The 20292-nt window shown below is 40.8% G+C and overlaps 1 protein-coding gene across 1 annotated transcript; it reads left to right on the top strand.

The window, feature by feature from the left end:
• The first annotated feature begins 8745 nt into the window (after positions 1 to 8745).
• Positions 8746 to 11029, top strand: LOC131217241 (uncharacterized). The gene has a single exon (XM_058212099.1). The coding sequence runs from the start codon at positions 8913 to 8915 to the stop codon at positions 10827 to 10829; it is 1917 nt and encodes a 638-aa protein (XP_058068082.1). The 5' UTR covers positions 8746 to 8912; the 3' UTR covers positions 10830 to 11029.
• Positions 11030 to 20292: the final 9263 nt, after the last annotated feature.

Here is a 20292-nt window from a genome sequence, read left to right as displayed (position 1 = left end):
GACATATTCCCGTCCATGGATATTTGATTGATACTCTGGCAGTGGATGATAGATAATACGCAGGCACTTAAAAATTGCATACTTCGAGTAATCCAAAACAGTCCAAATTAAGTGTCTCAGTTTGGACGCATCATCGGCCAAAAAAATAAGAGTATTTGATCATCTGACCATTGGAATTGTGGAAGTTAATTGTACGGTTGAGAATGAAAACATCCATCCAATGGTCCTATTTAAAAACCAAGATAGCATGAATCAGAGTTTATGATGGCTCATCCAATCTGATTTTGAAACTGTGACTACAGTGGGTTCTACAATTTAGTCAGTTAATGCATGCCACGTGTACATTTCTGAGTGCCTGAGTATCAAGCGTCATGCGCTGCCAGATGATGAGAAATGCCCTCCCCCACATTCAATCACCGTCCAATAATGAGTGGGCCACTGTTACGGCAAGTTGGGCGTTACCGTACAATGAGTTATTTTGATTTTTTAAAGCAGCTGATAGATATGTTGGTCGACACATCCCATCACCGTCCAAATTTATGTTCATGAGATCCACCCCGTCCATCAGGTGTGCCACCCTGTGTTTGCTCCGATCCCAAAAAATCAGCTGATGAAAACTTCAGATGGGCCACACCGTAGAGAAAAGTGTAAAATCATGTCTAAACCTCTAATTCACGTTATGTGGCCCACCTAATTTTTTTAATAGCGCGATTTTTTGGCCGTACCTCTATCCATGAGAGGCAGGTCGGATGAATGGATTGGATGGAATTAAAACCAACGTAGGTCCGACACACTACTAAATGTGCGTTGCCCTCCCAGCCGGATGTTCCCTGCGATGTGGCCAACCAAGAAGTTTTTAACGGTGGCGTTCAATTACCGCTGTTTTCTTTCGGTGTGGTCCATATAAATTTGTATCTGCCTCATTTTTGAAATGGGGGCCTAAAATTATCTGGAAAAATGGATGGACGGAGTGGATAAAACGTATAGAACATGGTGGGTCCGCAGAGCACCGTTGTAGCTACGGACGGCGTAGGCAATCCCGTTCCTGTAGCGGATTAGCTGTTACCCGGTTAACGTCTTAGTGGTGGTACCCCAACCGTGTGGGGCCTTTCTTGATGCATTTTTTTTATATCCATTCCGTCCATCTGTTTTTTCATCTTATTTTAGAATGTAACCCCAAACCTTAAGAAGATCCAAATCTCAAGTGGACCATACCACTATAAACAATTGAATGACAATTAAAAACTTTTTGTGGGCCCAAAAAGTTTTATACCAAGCTGATATTTTTATTTTCCCTTAGTGCAGGTATTATTGATATTATCAACAGGTTGGATGTGAAATACAAATTAATAAAATCTTACAATGGGCCTTTTGGAATTTTTAATGTTGAGGCAATCAATCACCACTGCTTGCTGTGGTGTGGTCCACTTGAGATTTTGATCTTCTTAATTATAGGAAAAAGTACTGTAATGCACTGGAGAAACCGATGGACGGCGTGGATGTAAAATAAATCATCAATGTGGCCCCATGGTAAGGGTAACACCTAATCTGCTCCCGTTCCGGATCCCATTCGGAGAAATTTACAACTGTACGACCCATTTATGGCTCATTTACAAAGACGGCTTCTTTTAACCTTTCAAGAATAAGTCCCATACGTACGGACGGCTTCCCAAAAGTCAAAAATGCCCCTGCTTTTCCTTCCGCAAGCGGATCGGCCGCTAACGCTCCGCGAACTCCGAGTTGTACGAACGGTTCAAAAGATATCAAAGTTACGCGGGCCCACAGTTATGTATTTATTATATCCACAACGTTCATCCATATTTCGAGATCGTTTCGGAGCATTATCAAAAAAAATAAAATCATACCCAAAGATCAATTGGACCACACCACAAAGAGCAGCGGAAAAATTGATTTTCAACGTTAAAAATTTTATAGGTCCACCGTAACATTTACTTTCCATCCAATGTATTCATAAGGTCACAAGACATGGATGAAGAGGAAAAACAAATTTCATAATGATCCAAAACTTCTGCAACCCCTAAAAGGGTTTCAATGGTAGATGTTCAATCCTCTATTGCCTTTTACAGTGTGGTCCACTTGATAGCTAAATCTATCTTATTTTTCGTCTCAAGAATTAATACGAGTTTGCCAAATAGATGGACGATTTGAATATAACATATATCTCATAAAACGACCCACAAAGGCAGTGGGGATTACAACAGAAAAAAAAAAAAGAGAAAAAAAAGAGAAAAGCTTCAACCTATGGCGACGGCCTATACTTTTCCGATATGTATTGAATATCTTTTCATTGATCGAAAAAGCTTCAAAATAGTCCAGCGAGTTTGCTTAAAAAATCTTACAATTTTCGATACATATCAAAGTGTATTCGATATGTATCAAGCTATAGCTATGAATTATAGCTGTAGCTATAATTATGGATCGTAAGAATCTATGCAATTATTATTATTATTATTATTTTTTACATGGAGAACTTTATTCAACCTACAATTTTCTCTAATACATATTTATATAAATATGTATATATAAGTATGTAAATTTTTTTGACCGTGTAGTGCATGGAAATGACCGTAAAGTAACGGGAATTAACCGTGACGTGCTTGGAAATGACCGTGAATTTAAACGAAATCACCGGAAATGACCGTGAAATGCATGGAAATGACCGTGGAGTGAAGGGAATTGTCCGTGAAGTGTATAGAAATGACCATGAATTTAAATGGAATCGCTAAAAATGACCGTGAAATGCATAAAAATGACAATGAAGTGAAGCGAATTGATCGTGAAATGCATGGAAATGACCGTAAAGTGAACTAAATTGACCATGAAAATGACCGCGAAGTAAAGGGAATTGACCGTGAAGTGCATGGAAACAATCGTGAATTTAAACGAAATCGCCAAAAATAACCACGAAATGCATGAAAATGACCGTGTAGTGAAGTGAATTGACTATGAAATGCGTGGAAATGACCGTGAAGTGAAGCAAATTGACCGTGAAGTGCTTGGAAATGACCGTGAATCTAAACAAAATCGTCGGAAATGATCGTGAAATGCATAGAAATGACACTGAAGTGAAGCGAAGCGAATTGACCGCGAAATGCATAGAAATGACCGTGAAGTGAAGGAAATTGATCGTGAAGTGCATGAAAATGACCAAGAATTTAAACAAAATTGCCGAAAATGACCGTGAAATGCATGAAATTGACCGTGAAGTAAAGGGGAATCGCCGAGATTGACCATAAAATACATAGAATTGATCACAAAGTAAATGAAATAAATAAAATTGACCACAAACTAATTGAAATTGTCCGCAAAGTAAATGAAATGGATTTTCGACCATCGACCTAATGGAAACTTGAAAAATAACAAGGTTATTTGGGTAAAGTAGCTTCTCCTACTCTAAAATCATATTTGGTACGTCAAGTAACTAATTTTGGTTTAGAAGATATTCTTATTAAATAAATAAAGAAAGAAATGAAAAAAGAGAGTAAAAAAATTATATGCTTATATATACATATTTATATATATACGAATCAGAGAAAATTGTAGGTAGAATAAATACCGTTCGTACAACTGGGAGTTGGAGGAGCGTCAGCGCTCGTCTTCGAGCACCAGCCGATCCTCCTGCGGAAGGAAAAGCAGGGTGCATTTTCGACTTTTTGGAAGCCGTCCGTACGTACGGGGCTTATTCTTGAAAGGTAAAAAGAAGTGGGCTCACAAATGTAAATGGTCCATAAATGGATCGTACAGCTGTAAATTTCTCCGTTCCTTTCCTCTCTTTTCGTCTCATATCGAAGAAATGCTCGATCAAAAAATCTGTAGAAGTTCGCTCCCTCGCTCCCTCTCTCTGCTTCTCAAATCAGATCTGACGATTCAAACGCGACAGATCCCATCTTATCCCGATCCGAAACAAAAGTCTCTTCAAACCCTTCCTCCATGACTGCCCCAAAACCCTAACAGACCCTTCAATCCCAGCCACCCAAGATTGAAGAAGAGAATGGCGTGTTTGGCTCTCTCGCTCCAACCTACCAATGGACCCGACATCCTCCTCCAGACCCGAGAATGGTTCCCCCCGGCCCGCGCCCTCTCCGCCCTTTCCTCTTTCCGTCAGACGCGTCTATTCATGCATTTCACTGTCATTTAGCTTCACTTCATGGTTATTTCCAGGCATTTCACGATTATTTCCAGCGATTCCGTTTAGATTCATGGTCATTTCCATACACTTCATGGTCAATTCCCTTCACTTCATGGTCATTTCCATGCATTTTACGGTCAATTCGCTTCACTTCACGGTCATTTCCATGCATTTCACGATCAATTCCGGCGATTCTGTTTAGATTCACGGTCATTTCCATGCACTTCACGGGCAATTCCCTTCACTTCACGGTCATTTCCATGCATTTCATGGTCAATTCGCTTCACTTCATGGTCATTTCCATGCATTTCATGGTCATTCCCGGCGATTCCGTGTTGATTCACGGTCATTTCCATGCATTTCACGGTCAATTCCCTTCACTTCATGGTCATTTCCATGCATTTCACGGTCAATTCGCTTCACTTCACGGTCATTTCCATGCATTTCATGGTCATTTCCGGTGATTCCGTTTAGATTCACGATCATTTCCATGCACTTCACGGTCAATTGCCTTCACTTCGCGGTCATTTCCATGCATTTCAAGGTCAATTCGCTTCACTTCACGGTCATTTCCATGCATTTCATGGTCATTTCCGGCGATTTCGTTTAGATTCACGGTCATTTCTATGTACTTCACGGTCATTTCCCTTCACTTCACGGTCAATTCGCTTCACTTCATGGTCATTTCCATGCATTTCACGGTCATTTCCATGCATTTCACGGTCAATCCCTTCACTTCACGGTCATTTCCACGCATTTCACGGTCAATTTGCTTTACTTCACAGTCATTTCCATGCATTTCACAGTCATTTCTGGTGATTCCATTTAGATTCACGGTCATTTCCATGCACTTCACGGTCAATTCCCTTAACTTCACGGTCATTTCTACGCATTTCACGATCAATTCGCTTCACTTCACGGCCTTTTCCATGCATTTCACAGTCATTTTTGGCAATTCCGTTTAGATTCACGGTCATTTCCAAGCACTTCACGATCAATTGCCTTCACTTCACGGTCATTTCCACGCATTTCACGGTCAATTCACTTCACTTCACGGTCATTTCCATGCATTTCACGGTCATTTCAATCAAAACGGAATCATTTCCATGCATTTCACGGTCATTTACGATTCTGTAGATTCACAGTTTCATGCACTTCACGATCATTTCACTTCAATTTCACGGTCATTCCTTCACTTCACGGTCATTTCCACGCATTTCACGGCCAATTTCCATGCACTTCACGGTCATTTCATGCATTTCATGGTCAATTCTTCACTTCATGTCATTTAGCATTCACGGCATTTCCATTCGTAAATTCACTTCCATCTCCATGCATTTAGGTCATTCACTTCGATTCACGTCATTTCCATGCATTCTATTTCCTTCACTTCACGGTCATTCTCATTCATGGTATTCCGTTTAGATTCACGGTCATTTCATGCACTTCACGGTCAATCACAGGGCAATTCCATGCATTTCATGGTATTTTCGATTCCGTTCTGATTCATGGTCATTTCCGTGAATTAACGTGAAATGCATTGAATTGATCTTGTGGTCGATGACATGGACCATGAAGTGAATGAAATTGCGATAGTGAGGTATTTGTTTCATCATTGTAAATGCATATAAATGATGGAAATTCACGGAATTGACCATGAAGTGCATGGAAATGACCATGAATCTACACGTTAACTGTAAAGTGAAGCGAATTAATCGTAAATGCATGGAAATGACCGTGAAGTGAAAGAAATTGACCATGCATATAAATGACCGTGAATCTAAACGAATCGCGAAAATGATCGTGAAATGCATAAAATGATATGAAGTGAAGCGAATTATGAAATGCTGGAAATGACCTAAGTGAAGGAAATGAAGTGCATGAAAATGACCATGAATCTAAACTGGACCGCGTAATGCATGAAAATGACCGTAAAGTGAAGCGAATTGATCGTAAATGCGTGGAAATGACCGTGAAGTGAAGGAATTGACCGTGAAGTGCATGGAAATGACCATGAATTAACAAGGGCCGAAAGACCGTGAAATGCATGAAATGACTAGAAGTGAAGCGAATTGACATGAAATGCATGGAAATGACATGAAGTGAAGAAATTGACCGTGAAGTGTTGAAATTGACCGCGAAGTGTATGCGAATCGCCGAAATTGACGTGAAATGCATGAAAATGACTGAAGTGAAGCGAATTGATCGTAAATGCATGGAAATGACCGTGAAGTGAAGGGAATTGACCGTGAAGTGCATGGAATCGACCGTGAATCTGGGAATTAATGGTGAAATGCATGGAAATGACTGAGTGAAGCGAATGACCGTGAAATGCATGGAAATGACCGTAATGTGAAGGGGCATGAATTGACCGTGAATGCGTGGAAATGACCATGAAGTGAAGAAATTGACCGTGAAGTGCATGGAATTCACCGTGAATCTAAATGAATCGCCAAAATGACGTGAAATGCATAAAAATGACACCGAAGTGAAGCGAATGACGTGAAATGCATGGAAATGACCGTGAAGTGAAGGGAATGACCGTGAAGTGCATGGAAATGACCGTGAATCTAAACAAAATCGCTAGAAATTGTGAGGATTGGCGTGAAATGCATGGAAATGACATGAGTGAAGCGAATTGACCGTGAAGTGCATGGAAAGGACCGTGAATCATTGTTTGGAATGACCGTGAAAGCATGGAAATGACCGTGGAGTGAAGGGAATTGCCGTGAAGTGATATGGAATGACCGTGAATCTTAAATGATAAGAAATCGCAAAATGACCGTGAAATGCATAAAAATGACATGAAGTGAAGCGAATTGACGTGAAATGCATGGAAATGACCTGAAGTGAAGGGAATTGACGTGAAGTGCATGGAAATGACCGTGAATTAAATCGGAATTGATCAGTGAAAATGACCGTGAAATGCTGGAATGATCATGAAGTGAAGGCAATTGGCCGTGAAGTGCATGGAAACGATCGTGAATCTAAACGAAATCACCGAAAATGACCATGAAAGGCATGGAAATGACCGTGTGGTGAAGTGAATTGACCGTGAAATGCGTGGAAATGATCGTGAAGTGAAGCGAATTGACCGTGAAGTGCTTGGAAATGACCGTGACTCTAAATGAAATCGCGAAAATGACCGTGAAATGCATAGAAATGACACATAAGTGAGGAATTGGCCGTAAAATGCATGAAAATGACCATGATGTGAAGGGAATTGACGTGAAGTGCATGGAAATGACCGTGAATCTAAACGGAATCACCGGAAATGACCGTGAAATGCATGGAATTGACCCTGAAGTGAAGCAAATTGACCGTGAAATGCATGGAAAAGACGGTGAAGTTAATGAAATTGACCGCGAACTGAATGAAATTGATCGCGAAGTGAATGAAATGGATTTTCAACCATCGACCTGATGGAATCTATGAAAATGATCAGGTTGGTTGGCGAAAATAGCTTCTCCTACCCCAAAATCATATATGATACGTCAAGTAACTAATTTTAGTTTAGAAGATATTCTTATTAAATGAATAAAGACAAAAATAAAAAAAACTAGAGAATTTTTTTTTATATGCTTATATATACAAATTTATATAAATATGTATTAAAAAAAAATGTACATAGAATAAAGTTTTCCATGTAAAAAAATAAAAAATAAAAAATAAAAAAATTTGCATAGACTTTTACGGACTGCAGTTATGGCTACGGCTATAATCTGTAGCTATATCTTCGATTAATAAAAAATTGCGAGATTTTTTATGCAAAGTTGCTGGACAGTTTTGGACCTTTTTCGATTAATTGAAAGACATTCGATATATCGAAGTACATATCGAAAGACCTTCGATGCATAGTAGAGGACATATTGAAAAAGCATTGGCTGTTGTTATCTCTACGGTTATAATCCGTAGCCATAGACACAAGCTTTTTTTTTCTGTTGTAATCCCCACCACCTTTGTGGGTCTTTTATGAGGTATGTGTTATATCCAAACCGTCCATCTATTTGGCCAACTCGTACTAACGTTTGGGAAGAAAAATAAGATAGATTTAGCTATCAAGGACCACACTATAAAAGGCAGTGGAAGATTGAACGTCTACCTTTGAAACCCTTTTAGGGGTCCCAGAAGTTTTGGATCATTACAAAATTTGTTTTTCCTCTTCATCCAGGTCTTTGTGACATTATGAATAGATTGGATGGAAACTAAATGTTATGGTGGGCCCTACAAAAGTTTCAACGGTGAAAGTCAATTTTCCGCTGCTCTTTGTAGTGTGGTCCAGTTGATCTTTGGATATAATAAATACATAACTGTGGGGCCGTGTAACTTTGATCACTTTTGAACCGTTCGTACAACCCGGAGATCGGTGAGCGTCAGCGCTCGATCCTCCTGCGGAAGGAAAAGCAGGGTGCATTTTCGACTTTTTGGAAGCCGTCCGTACGTACGGGGCTTATTCTTGAAAGGTAAAAAGAAGTGGGCTCACAAATGTAAATGGTCCATAAATGGATCGTACAGCTGTAAATTTCTCCGTTCCTTTCCTCTCTTTTCGTCTCATATCGAAGAAATGCTCGATCAAAAAATCTGTAGAAGTTCGCTCCCTCTCTCCCTCTCTCTGCTTCTCAAATCAGATCTGACGATTCAAACGCGACAGATCCCATCTTATCCCGATCCGAAACAAAAGTCTCTTCAAACCCTTCCTCCATGACTGCCCCAAAACCCTAACAGACCCTTCAATCCCAGCCACCCAAGATTGAAGAAGAGAATGGCGTGTTTGGCTCTCTCGCTCCAACCTACCAATGGACCCGACATCCTCCTCCAGACCCGAGAATGGTTCCCCCCGGCCCGCGCCCTCTCCGCCCTTTCCTCTTTCCGTCAGACGCGTCTATCGTTCTCTTCCGGTAAGAGCCCGAACCCGAACCCCATCTTATCTGACGCGGACCCCACCTCATCCCTCGGCGACGATCCCCTTGCCGCTTCCAGCGGCCAGATCCTCATTGGCCTGGAATCCAAGTATCGCGTCGTCTACCGCCTTGTGAATTCCATCTATGTCCTTGCAATCACCACTGCTGATCTCTCCAACGTCTTCGAATGCATCGAGACCGTCAATCAGGCCGTGTCCGTCGTTGTCGCCGCCTGTCGGGGCGTTGAAGTGACCCCTGAGAAGCTCCACCGCAAGTACGCTGAGATCTACATGGCGCTCGACATCGTCCTCCGTGGCGTCAGCAGCATCCGCCTTGCTACCATCCTCTCATCCATCCATGGCGAGGGAATTGCCAAGATGGTCCATTCCGCGATCGATGCTGAGAACCGTGTCCGTGGGGCTGAGGTCTGGCCTGCCGTGGAGGGGCTGTCTACTGAGCACGAGGCCAATGTGGAGCTCTTCTCGAGCGCGAGCTTCGAGCTGCCGCCAGAGACGCTGGCAGCCGGGGATGAGATTGCAGCCACGCTTGCCCCTGCCCCGGCCGACCCGCAGGACCAGCCGCAGCAGAAACCGGAAGAATCCGTCCCTGAGGCGGAGAAAGACCCATTTGCTGCGAGCAATGTGATCAACAAACCGGAAGAGCTCGTGGGTGGTTTCAAGAAGAGTAAGGACGGGCCTGCAGTGCCATCTGATGTTGCAACAGCGCTGGCTGGCCTCGAGGTCACGACGCTTCCGCCAGCTGCGGCGACCCAGTCGACGTTCATTGGGGTGGAGGGTTTTGAAGGGGATTATGGCGGGATTGAGTTCAGCAATGAGGAGGCTACGCTGTCAGAAACTTTTGAAGGGCTAGACAATGCCTTTGGTGGAGGCCTGGACGCGTCGGAGTTTGTGGGGTCCACGAAGCCTGTGAAGTCACAGGGGCTAAGTGGGCTAGAGCTGCTGCAATCAGATCAACCTGCCCCAACAACAGCTGTATCCACTGGGGGTGCAGCTGACGCACTTGAAAATCTTCTAGTAAAGAAAATGCCCGAAATGAAGGGCCCGGAAATGTACATTGCCGAAGAGATCAGTGTAGAATTCCGGGAATCCCTGCTTGCCAGAGTTGGATTGCAAGGCATTGTGTATTTGAAAACGCTGCCAATGAAGGAATCGGGCGGGAAAGAAACTGAATTCTCTTTCCGAATCAATGGTACAACTGGGGTGAAGAGGGTTGTGATGCAGGGCTCTCGGATCAGCAGCCTTGGAGATGGGCTGTTTCATATACGGACTGAAGCTGTTGAGGAGCCGGTGCCTATCTTGAAGTACAGCTTGCAGCCTCGTTTCACCCCAATTCCTTTGCGGGTCCGATTGGTTCAGCGTCACAGCGGGACGCTGCTTTCTGTGATGGTACAGTATGCACCGAATCCCGAGTTGATGACACCGTTGCACAATGTGACGTTTGTTTTGAAGCTGCCCGTGGACCCTACACTGCTTAAGGTGTCACCAAAGGCAGTTTTGAATCGGGCAGAGAGAGAATTGAGATGGCATGTTCAGGATATTCCTCTGAAGGCCCCGCCTGGATGTCTAAGAGCACGGATGCCCATTGATCCTAGCGAGCTGGAGTCAGGGGAAGAGATCGATGTTGTTGCTTTTGTGAAGTTCTCAGTGCAAGGAGCTAGCACGCTTTCTGGGATTTCTCTAAGTCCCGTTTCCGATGACAAGCCAGACTTCTACCAAGTGAATCACAGGTACGCTAGTGGGATTTATATGTGCAACTGACCTGGGTTAAATGACTATTTTCTTGTCCCCCTCTTGTTCTCTTATCATTTGTGGTTTTCGGAGAGGTGCGATTGTGTCTGTAATATTTTGAACTGGGTTCGATTTATTCATATCCGGTTTGTTCTTATATAGAAACATTTTTTGTTCTTTGTTGATGTTTCTTTAGTTAGCCCATTCAATAAATAGTACGTTTTGTGTTATTTCGTACATTTTCGAATTTGTTTGACTGTGTGATGGAAAATTCAAAGCTTTGGAATCTAATGTGAAGGTGCGGATTGTGGTTCATACAGATTTTCTTTAAGTAGGATTCGTTTTGAAAATTTAATTGTTTGTGCATGAATTTATGAAGGTCTTCATTTAGAATTGCTGGTACAAATGATGTTTATGTGGAAGATACTTTCGTGGATTTAATTTCAGTTGTTAGTTCATAAAAAATGTTGGTATTACAAAAGATACTATCAAAGTACGGGGCAAGAAGATTTATTATTGTTGTTGTTGTTGTTATTATTATTTCCTGATAATCCGAAGGAAAAGAAGAATCAAGACAGTAAGGTCAAGAACTAATATAGAGGTATTGTTGACCACATGGAGTCCTTACTTCTATCACCATTAAAGTGGCAGTGATTTTGATGTCTTCTCTTTTTGGTATAGTGGAAGTGAGCTTGGTAGAACTGAGGAGCCATTTTAAGATGGCCAGGTTACCTGAACCTTTTGCTTGATTCAGAATGCAATTGTGACAAGGGAGGAGTTAGTTAGAAGATTCTAGATTCTACATGGTGGGGATTTCAATTACTTTTTGTGGAAGGCAGATTGGTAGAACTGAGGAGCCATTTTGTGTGTGTATGATCTAATGAGAAAAGAACATCCCAATGATTAAACCTTGACTTAGTTTTCTTTGAACCTTTTGATTCTTTGCTTATTCTCCAAACATATAGAGTTTCATGTTCCAACCACCATATGCCTCCCACATTGTTTAGATCCGATGATGTCCCTTTATTTTGAGAAGGGAAGCTCCAATTTTGTTTGCTTCTCTTTAGGAGATTTCTTTTAGCATGTCTAGGGTTGTTCTAAGGCATTGGGAATTGCGAAAATATGCATGTTCAGACTGAATCGTGCTTCATCCCTCCTTGCATCTATGAATGACTCACTATATTGAACTAGGAATCTGACGAGTCCAAGTGGAGCTACAAAAAACTTCCACTCACACCTTTTTTAGCTTAAGTAGCCATATTTTTTTGATAGAGCAAAATTTTATTAAAGAAAAGGAAAGAAAGACTAGCAATAGAGTCAGCCTTTTACAAGAGACGACCTTGACACACTATCTTTGGCAAGAGAATCTGTAATTGAGTTCCCATATGTAGGAGTAATGCAAAAACAAGTTGACCCAACAAAGTCCAAAGCCTTAATCTCAGTAACAGTAGGTTGTCTCTTCCAAGAAGCTGTACACAAAGCGGAAGCTTAGTTGACAACACTCCTCGAATCTCCTTCCACCACGGGAAGGTCCATAAAGAATTATTGGACCATCTTAAGGTCACAAAAATAGTTATCAAATCAACACGGTTAGGATCTCCTTAACCAATCAAGCTGGAATTTTAATGCCTTGTGCTTGTCTTGAACCACTCCACCAACGCCTAACTGCTAGGGGTTACCAATTGAGCATTGGCACCCATATTTCCAATTTTTTGTTAGTAGGTGTTTGGAAGCACATGCTTTTGGGAGTTTTCGAGCTGGTTGCAAGCACCCTTTTGTCCTAGATCTGATGCTGCTTCATGGGATATACACTTCATCTAACCTACCTAAGTGGTCCAAAAGCCAAATTATTTTGTTATCCTTTATGGTATGTTGACTTAGTTTAGTAGTAGGATACAAAATATATTATGGTAGGAACATTTAATGCAAAAATGCAACTATTACACCTTTTTAGTTAAAATTTCTCTCCTTTTCTTATCCTTAAAAAAAAAAAAAAAAAAAACTCTCCTTTTCTTGTCCTTTAGCAATTAAACCATAATATTAAAAACGTAGCAATTTATGGATTTCTTTTATTAACAATTTTGATATCTTCATTGCTAAACAGACAAATGAAGTGAGGGCAAAAGATGTGATGATTACACCTTGGTACTAAACGTTTGTACAGTAGTTATTTTGTGTCGTATTCATACCAAAGAAACCCTTAGTGCATGTTCGATAGCAGTAAAATTTTATTCCTAGGACCTAGAAAACTTGTCTAGGTCAGGCTTGTCCAGTCTTGTTTGTCTCTGTCTTGTTGTCTTGGAATTAGTCTCATGTTTTTTTTTTTTTTTTTTTAAATTTTTATTTAAGAGTAAAGATGAATTTTATTGACAAAACGTCGAGGTGGTGCAAAAACTACAATCAAAGGAGAAGAAAAATTACAATCTTCAAAGATTTTATACGAGAAGCCCATTCCACAACAAGAAGTTTAGCTTTTCGACATGGATATAATAGTTTAGCCTTTGGCGGAGGCCTGAATGCATTGGACTTTGTGGGGACCACGAAGCCTTTGAAATCACAGGGGCTAAGTGGGCTAGAGCTGTTGCAATCTGATCAACGTGCCCCAACAACAGCTGTATCCACTGGTGGTGCAGCTGATGTGCTTGAAAATCTTCTAGTAAAGAAAATGCCTGAAATGAAGGGCCTGGAAATATACATTGCCGAAGAGATCAGCATAGAATTCTGGAAATCCTTTCTTGCTAGAGTTGGGTTACAAAGCATCGTGTATATGAAGTGTATTATCTTCCTTTTTCCTTCTAATACAAATTTCCTATATAAATTCAAGGTATCTAGTGGGTATGGTTTGGTTGGGGGTCAACCCAAACCCAACCCAATCTCAAGAGAAGTCAGCTTGAGGCCTGACCCAGCTCAATGTCCATTGCCATAATAGTGTTTCCCATATATAATTATATGTGTAGTACATCACACACATACACATGAACACATGCGCGCGCATGCACATGCACAGGATCATGTTTTGGGTTGCCCAAGGCCTCAATCCAAGCCCAACCCAACTTGGTCAGGTTGAGGATTTTCAGCCCTAGCCCTACAAGATCTCAACTCAACCCAAGCCTACGAATAAGAGGAAACACGCATGCACGTGTTACCTACATACATACCTGGGTTTGGGTTCCTCAACCCAAGCCTAACCAACCTAGGTCGGGTTGAGGATTTTCAGCCCAAGCCCAATAAGATCTCAATCCAACACAAGTCTACAAATTAAAAAAATTAAATCTATTGTCATCTAAAAGAGGAAAGTTTTGGAAAACAATTCAGGCAAACACATGCACATATATGGTTGAACAGTGCACGCATGTGAATATTGCATAGATGAGCAATGCACATGGATCTAAAATCTGATTGGACCACTTGTGGGCCATGATCTGTATGATCGCATATTACGCCCTCCCTATTGATCTATGGAGTAATGGTGGAGATAAATTTCACTTGCTCTTCCTTCAACAATCTTTTGATGCAGAAGCATTGATGAGGCAAAAGAAAAGGAATAAAAGCACGCTTCAGGTGTCAACTCATGGTACCGTTATTTTTCATTCTTTTCCTGGCCACTTTTTGGGATGTAAATGATTTCCGAATGACATGAAATCATTCCATCTAAAAAAGCCTTTTGAGGCTTTCAAACTAGCCCAAGATCATGCTATTCTAATCTCTCTGTTGAGTGTGTTATTGCAATGCAGATCTATGGAAGGGCTATCTGGTTGAGTTGCATTTTTTTAGTCATGATTAATATTTTATTAATACAGATGGTTAGGATTAAGATCAATAAATGTTTAGGACAAGGTCGGGTTAGTCAAGACCCCAAAAAGTTTCTTTAAAAGTTCCTCAAATATATGCTGAGGATGAGCTTTGGTGTGAGATGGAGGGGGTGGATTGCTGAGTGGATAGGCTTGGCTCATCACTTGGTGTTTGTTGATGGGTCTTAAAAAGGTTTCTTCAAATGTTCCAAGGCATGCACCAGGGAGATCCATTGTCCTTGTACCTATCTGTTATTGTGGCATAATCTTTGAGTAGAATGATCAAGAAGGCTATCTTGGAGGGTTCATCTTTGACTTTAGGTTGTGCAAGCTAGATTCCAGTCATCCTATCCGCAATTTGCGGACAGTACACTTCTATTTACCGATGCGGGCGTATCTAAAGTTTCAAAATTAAGGAAGTTTGAGGTGCTTCAAATTCAAAGCAGTCTCTGGCAAAAAAAAAAAAAAAAACTAACAAAGAAGTGAGATCCTAGGAGTTCAGGTGGAAAGGGGTGGTGTTTGGGGGATGGTAGATTCGTTTGGATATATTGCAAGTTGCCTTCCTTCAACATATCTTGTCCATTATGAATTAGAACTACTAGATGTCCATGGGACTGGGTGGTCAAGCGAGTGGAAAGAACACTTTCGATGTGTGTAAAAGTAGTTACCTACCTTTGGGAGGCTTCATAACCTACACCAAAAGTGCTCTTAACTTGCTGACTTTATGCCTCTATTCTAATGGTTGGCAAAGATCATCTAGAGGCTGCAGAGATCGTGAAGGAAGAAAGACACAAGTTCCATCTCATGAGATGGGGGGACCTTCGTAAGGCACACCAGGAAGGAGGTGCAAGAATTTAAAGATTATATTTACGATTCATTCATTTTTAAGTAATTGGTTGTGGCAATTTTAGGAAGAATAGAACATCTTATGGAAGTATTTTCTTGCAAGTATGATGTGTGGAATGGTGGATGGTACCAATGTTGTTGAATTGCATATGTGATCATGTGCGATCGCATATGCAACCGCACATGATATATATATATATATATATATATAAGGGAAAAATTCAAAAAAAAATGTAAAAATATATAAGAAACTAAGGAGAACTTTTCTAAGTTAATAGATAACTAATTTTACATATTTAAAATACATTTGAGAGAGATACAATCATTGAATTAAACATTAAGTCATCGACATTTAACAATATAGTTAACAAGAAGTAACAACAAAATTAACAAGCTATTTATTTATTATTGTAGAAAATCAACAAACTATCTTCTTTGAAACTTGAAAGTTCTTGAATCTTGATCTTCCAACTTCCAAGAGTGAGGGAGGGAGAGATTAAGATCACTTGGAAGTAGGAAATACAAGAGAGAGAGAGAGAGAGAGAGAGAGAGAGAGAGAGAGAGAGAGAGAGAGCACTTATAATTAAGAAATGTAAGAGAAAAATAGAGTAAGAGAATTTTGGAGTGAGAATATTGCAAATGGAGGAGATTTGGAAGCCCTTTTATAGGAAAAATGTTGTTTTTTTGTAAAATAAAAAATAAAAAAATTCAATGTGCATGGCCAATATGCGATCGCATATGCTGTATGTAATCGCATATTTTCACATATGCCACATATGCGATCGCGTATGTGCCATGGTCACATATGCCATGATCGCATATGCGATTTGCATATGGATATGCGCATATGCGGTCGCATATGACAACACTGGATGGTACAGTTAGATCCGTCATGTCAGTATTGGACCTTACAGATTATTTATTTATTTATTTTTATTTTTATTATTTTCGAGGGGGGGGGGGGTGTTGCTGTGTGTAGAGGTGGGCAACGAGCCGAGCCGAGTCGAGGTGGGCCAAGCTGGGCTCGACTTGTCCATGATGTACTCGAGTTCGAGCTCGAGCTTGGCCTTGAGCTCAACATTGAAGCTTGGCTTGTTTGCCAAAGTTGTCGAGTTCGAGTTCGAGTCGAGCTAGTGGTTTGAGTCGAGTTGAGCTCGAGCTTGTTCGGTGAGAGAGTAATGGATTTTGTTCTTAATCATCCTCCATTGATGAAAAATTCAAAAATCTTAGGAGAATCAAAGCAAAACCCGATGAAAAAACCAAACAAAGCTTCGAATCGAATGAGGAAACCTGTAAGAACCGATATGTTCTTGATCTTCTTTTGCCAATAGAAATCCTAGTACTAGAAAAGAAACAGAGCAGAACACAGATAAGAAATCCAAGTAAAGAGCTCTAGCCAATCAGATCATTGGATTTCCTTGAAGCTCTAACAAATCTAAGAAGAACTCATCTCGAATTTCTTGGATTTCTCGCCCAAGAAGTAGATCTCAAGAAATTGAAATCATACTATTGTAGAGCTGAAATGAAAACTGGTGGTGGTGGTCTGGGCGGGCGTGCGACTGGCAGCGGGTAGAGAAAGAGAAGAAAGGGAAAGGGAAAGGGCGTGCGTGCGGTCGGGTAGAGACTCTAGGGTTTTTTTTTTTTTTTTTTTTAAGTTAAAAGTTAAAACTTATATTAATATAATATATATATTATATTAATATATATAATATATATTATTTAATATATTTATTAATCGAGCCGAGTCGAGCTCGAGTTCGAGCTTCGAGTTGAGTCGAGTTGAAATGCCCCCTGGTCGAACTCGGCTTGAACTCAACTCGAGCTTCAAATAATTAGCTTGGCTCGGCTCGAATCGGCCATTCAAGCCAAGTCAATCCGAGCTGACTCGAGCCGTGTCGAGCGCGGCTAAGCTTGTCCATGCTATACTCGAGTTCGAGCTCGAGCTCGAGCTTGGCCTTGAGCTCAACATTGAAGCTTGGCTTGTTTGTCAAAGCTGTCGAGTCGAGTTCGAGTCGAGCTAGTGGTTCGAGTCGAGTCGAGCTCGAGCTTGTTGGGTGAGAGAGTAATGGATTATGTTCTTGATCCTCCTCCATTGATGAAAAATTCAAAAATCTTAGGAGAATCAAAGCAAAACCCGATGAAAAAACCAAACAAAGCTTTGAATCGGATGAGGAAACCTGTAAGAACTGATCTATTCTTGATCTTCTTCCACCAACAGAAATCCAAGTACTAGAAAAGAAACAGAGCATAACACAGATCAGAAATCCAAGTAAAGAGCTCTAGCCAATCAGATCATTGGATTTCCTTGAAGCTCTAACAAATCTAAGAAGAACCCATCTCGAATTTCTTGGGTTTCTCGCCCAAGAAGTAGATCTCAAGAGATTGAAATCATACTATTGTAGAGCTGAAATGAAAACTGGTGGTGGTGGTCCGGGCGGGCGTGTGGCTGGCAGCGGGTAGAGAAAGAGAAGAAAGGGAAAGGGAAAGGGGGTGCGTGCGGTCGGGTAGAGACTCTAGGGTTTTTTTTTTTTTTTTTTTTAAGTTAAAAAGTTAAAACTTATATTAGTATAATATATATATATATATATATATATATATTATATTAATATATATAATATATATTATATTAATATATATAATATATATTATTTAATATATTTATTAATCGAGCCGAGTCGAGCTCTAGTTCGAGCTTCGAGTCGAGTCGAGTTGAAATGCCCCCTGGTTGAACTCGGCTTGAACTGAACTCGAGCTTCAAATAATTAGCTTGGCTCGGCTCGAATCGACCATTCAAGCCGAGTCAATTCAAGCTGACTCGAGTTGAGTCGAGTGAGTTTTTCGAGCTAGCTCGACTCGTGAACAGCCCTACCTGTGTGTGTATCTTTATGCAAGGACTTTCCCCGTCTATAAATAAAGATCCGTCAGTGGTACAATGGCTCTCATCGGTTATGGGTCATTCTTTCCGTTACGGGAGTTGTACTGGCTGTTATGGGTCATTCTTTCCGTAACGGGGGGTGCCTGTGGTGTGTGTTTGTGTATCTTTATGCAAGGACTTTCCCCGTCTATAAATAAAGATCCGTCAGTGGTACAATGGCTCTCATCAGTTTTGGGTCATTCTTTCCGTTACGGGAGTTGTACCGGCTGTTATGGGTCATTCTTTCCGTAACGGCTGTTAAGACCCCATAACGTGTAACGGTTGCCACCGTTACGTTTATGTAAAGGCCTTTATGGCCCCATAATGGCGGTTACAACACACCATGTTTCTCACCCATGACCCATGGAGAGCATTTATTAATAGAATACTAGATACAAAGTAATCAGACTACCCTCAAACAGAGAACACAACTCTCTCCCTACCTAGACTGAATATTGTAATAGGTGGGTGTATTGGCTGGGCCCCAAAATGATTCTATATGCAGCATATCAAAGACAGTGTTGGCTGGATTTTTTTGACCGAAAAAATATGGGAGAATATCATAAAAAAGGAAAAAAAAAAAAAGTGAAACAAAAGAATCTATCATTTATTTGTGTTCTTGACATGTACTCTATGGTGTTTCACACCATTCTTTGGTAATAATGTTGGTTGTTAGCCTGTATGGATGAAAAGTGAGTCTCTGACCTCTAAATTTAGTTTGTAAGCTTATGGGAACTAGAAATTATTTGATTGATTGACAACTTTTACTGTAGGGGGCTTCATACATTTTTTAAACCACCATAAATGCCACGGCAATGACAATATATGTCAAGTGTGCAATATCTTGAATAACATGCTATTATAAGTAATTATATGTTTGTTATCCCTACTAAATCCAAGACCATGACTTGTGTGGGTGGGTGGGTGGGTGGGTATGGGTGTGGGTGTGTTGGTGGTGTGTCACAGTGTGAGGATGTGCATGCCTGTGTTCAAGGAAGCGTCTAAGCTCATGGGAATTAGAAATTATTTGATTAATTGGCAACTTGTACTCAAGGTATTCAAAATCGGTTATGTAATGGCTGTAACGGCTGTTACGTAACGGTAACGGTTATAACCGTTACGCGTTACGGGGTTGAAATGGCCGTAACGGCCATTACAGAAAAACATGCCGTAACGGCCCGTAATGGCCCCGTAATGGTCCTGTAACAATTTTTTCAAAAAATAAAAAAAGAGCCGTAACAACCGATATGGGGGCTGTAACGGCTATTGTGGTCCGTATCATAACGGTAACGATGGTGGCCATTACAGCTACCATTACCGTTTTGGAACACCTTGCTTTTACTGTAGGGGCTTCATACATTTTTGAACCACCACAAATGCCTCTGCAATGAAAATGTATGTCATGTGTGCAATATCGCGAATAACATGCTATTATAAGTAATTATATGTTTGTTATCCCAACTTAATCCAAGAAAATGACTTGTGTGTGGGTGGGTGGGTGTGGGTGGTGTGGCGTGGTGTGTGGATGTGCATGTGTATGTTCGGAGAAGCACTCCTGAAGCGTATGGCACATGCTATTTTAGTGTGTAAAAGTTGCAATTTATCTGCTTAATACGCACAATGTAATTTATATTTTTGTCATTATAAAAATGACTATTAAATTAATTATTCTGCACTTTGATTTGTCGAATCATGCTCAAATCTTGTGTTTTGATCTCCAAAATTTTAGTAAAACATGAGTTCCTAGCCTACCACAATGCTTTAAATGAATAAAATACTCGAAGATGTAAGGAAAAAGTGAAGAAAATTGCGTCTCATGGGCATATCCGCTGAAACGTGATGTGCAAAGGCATGTACGGGAAATGATATGAGCAGCCCAAAAAACATACCACTTTTTGAGGTGGGCCATTTCACCCCTGTATAAGTGCCATTTTCAGATTTT

This window comes from Magnolia sinica, chromosome 10 (assembly GCF_029962835.1).
Source record: "Magnolia sinica isolate HGM2019 chromosome 10, MsV1, whole genome shotgun sequence".
NCBI classification, from domain to species: Eukaryota; Viridiplantae; Streptophyta; class Magnoliopsida; order Magnoliales; family Magnoliaceae; genus Magnolia; species Magnolia sinica.
This window is presented reverse-complemented; position numbering and strand designations above follow the sequence as displayed.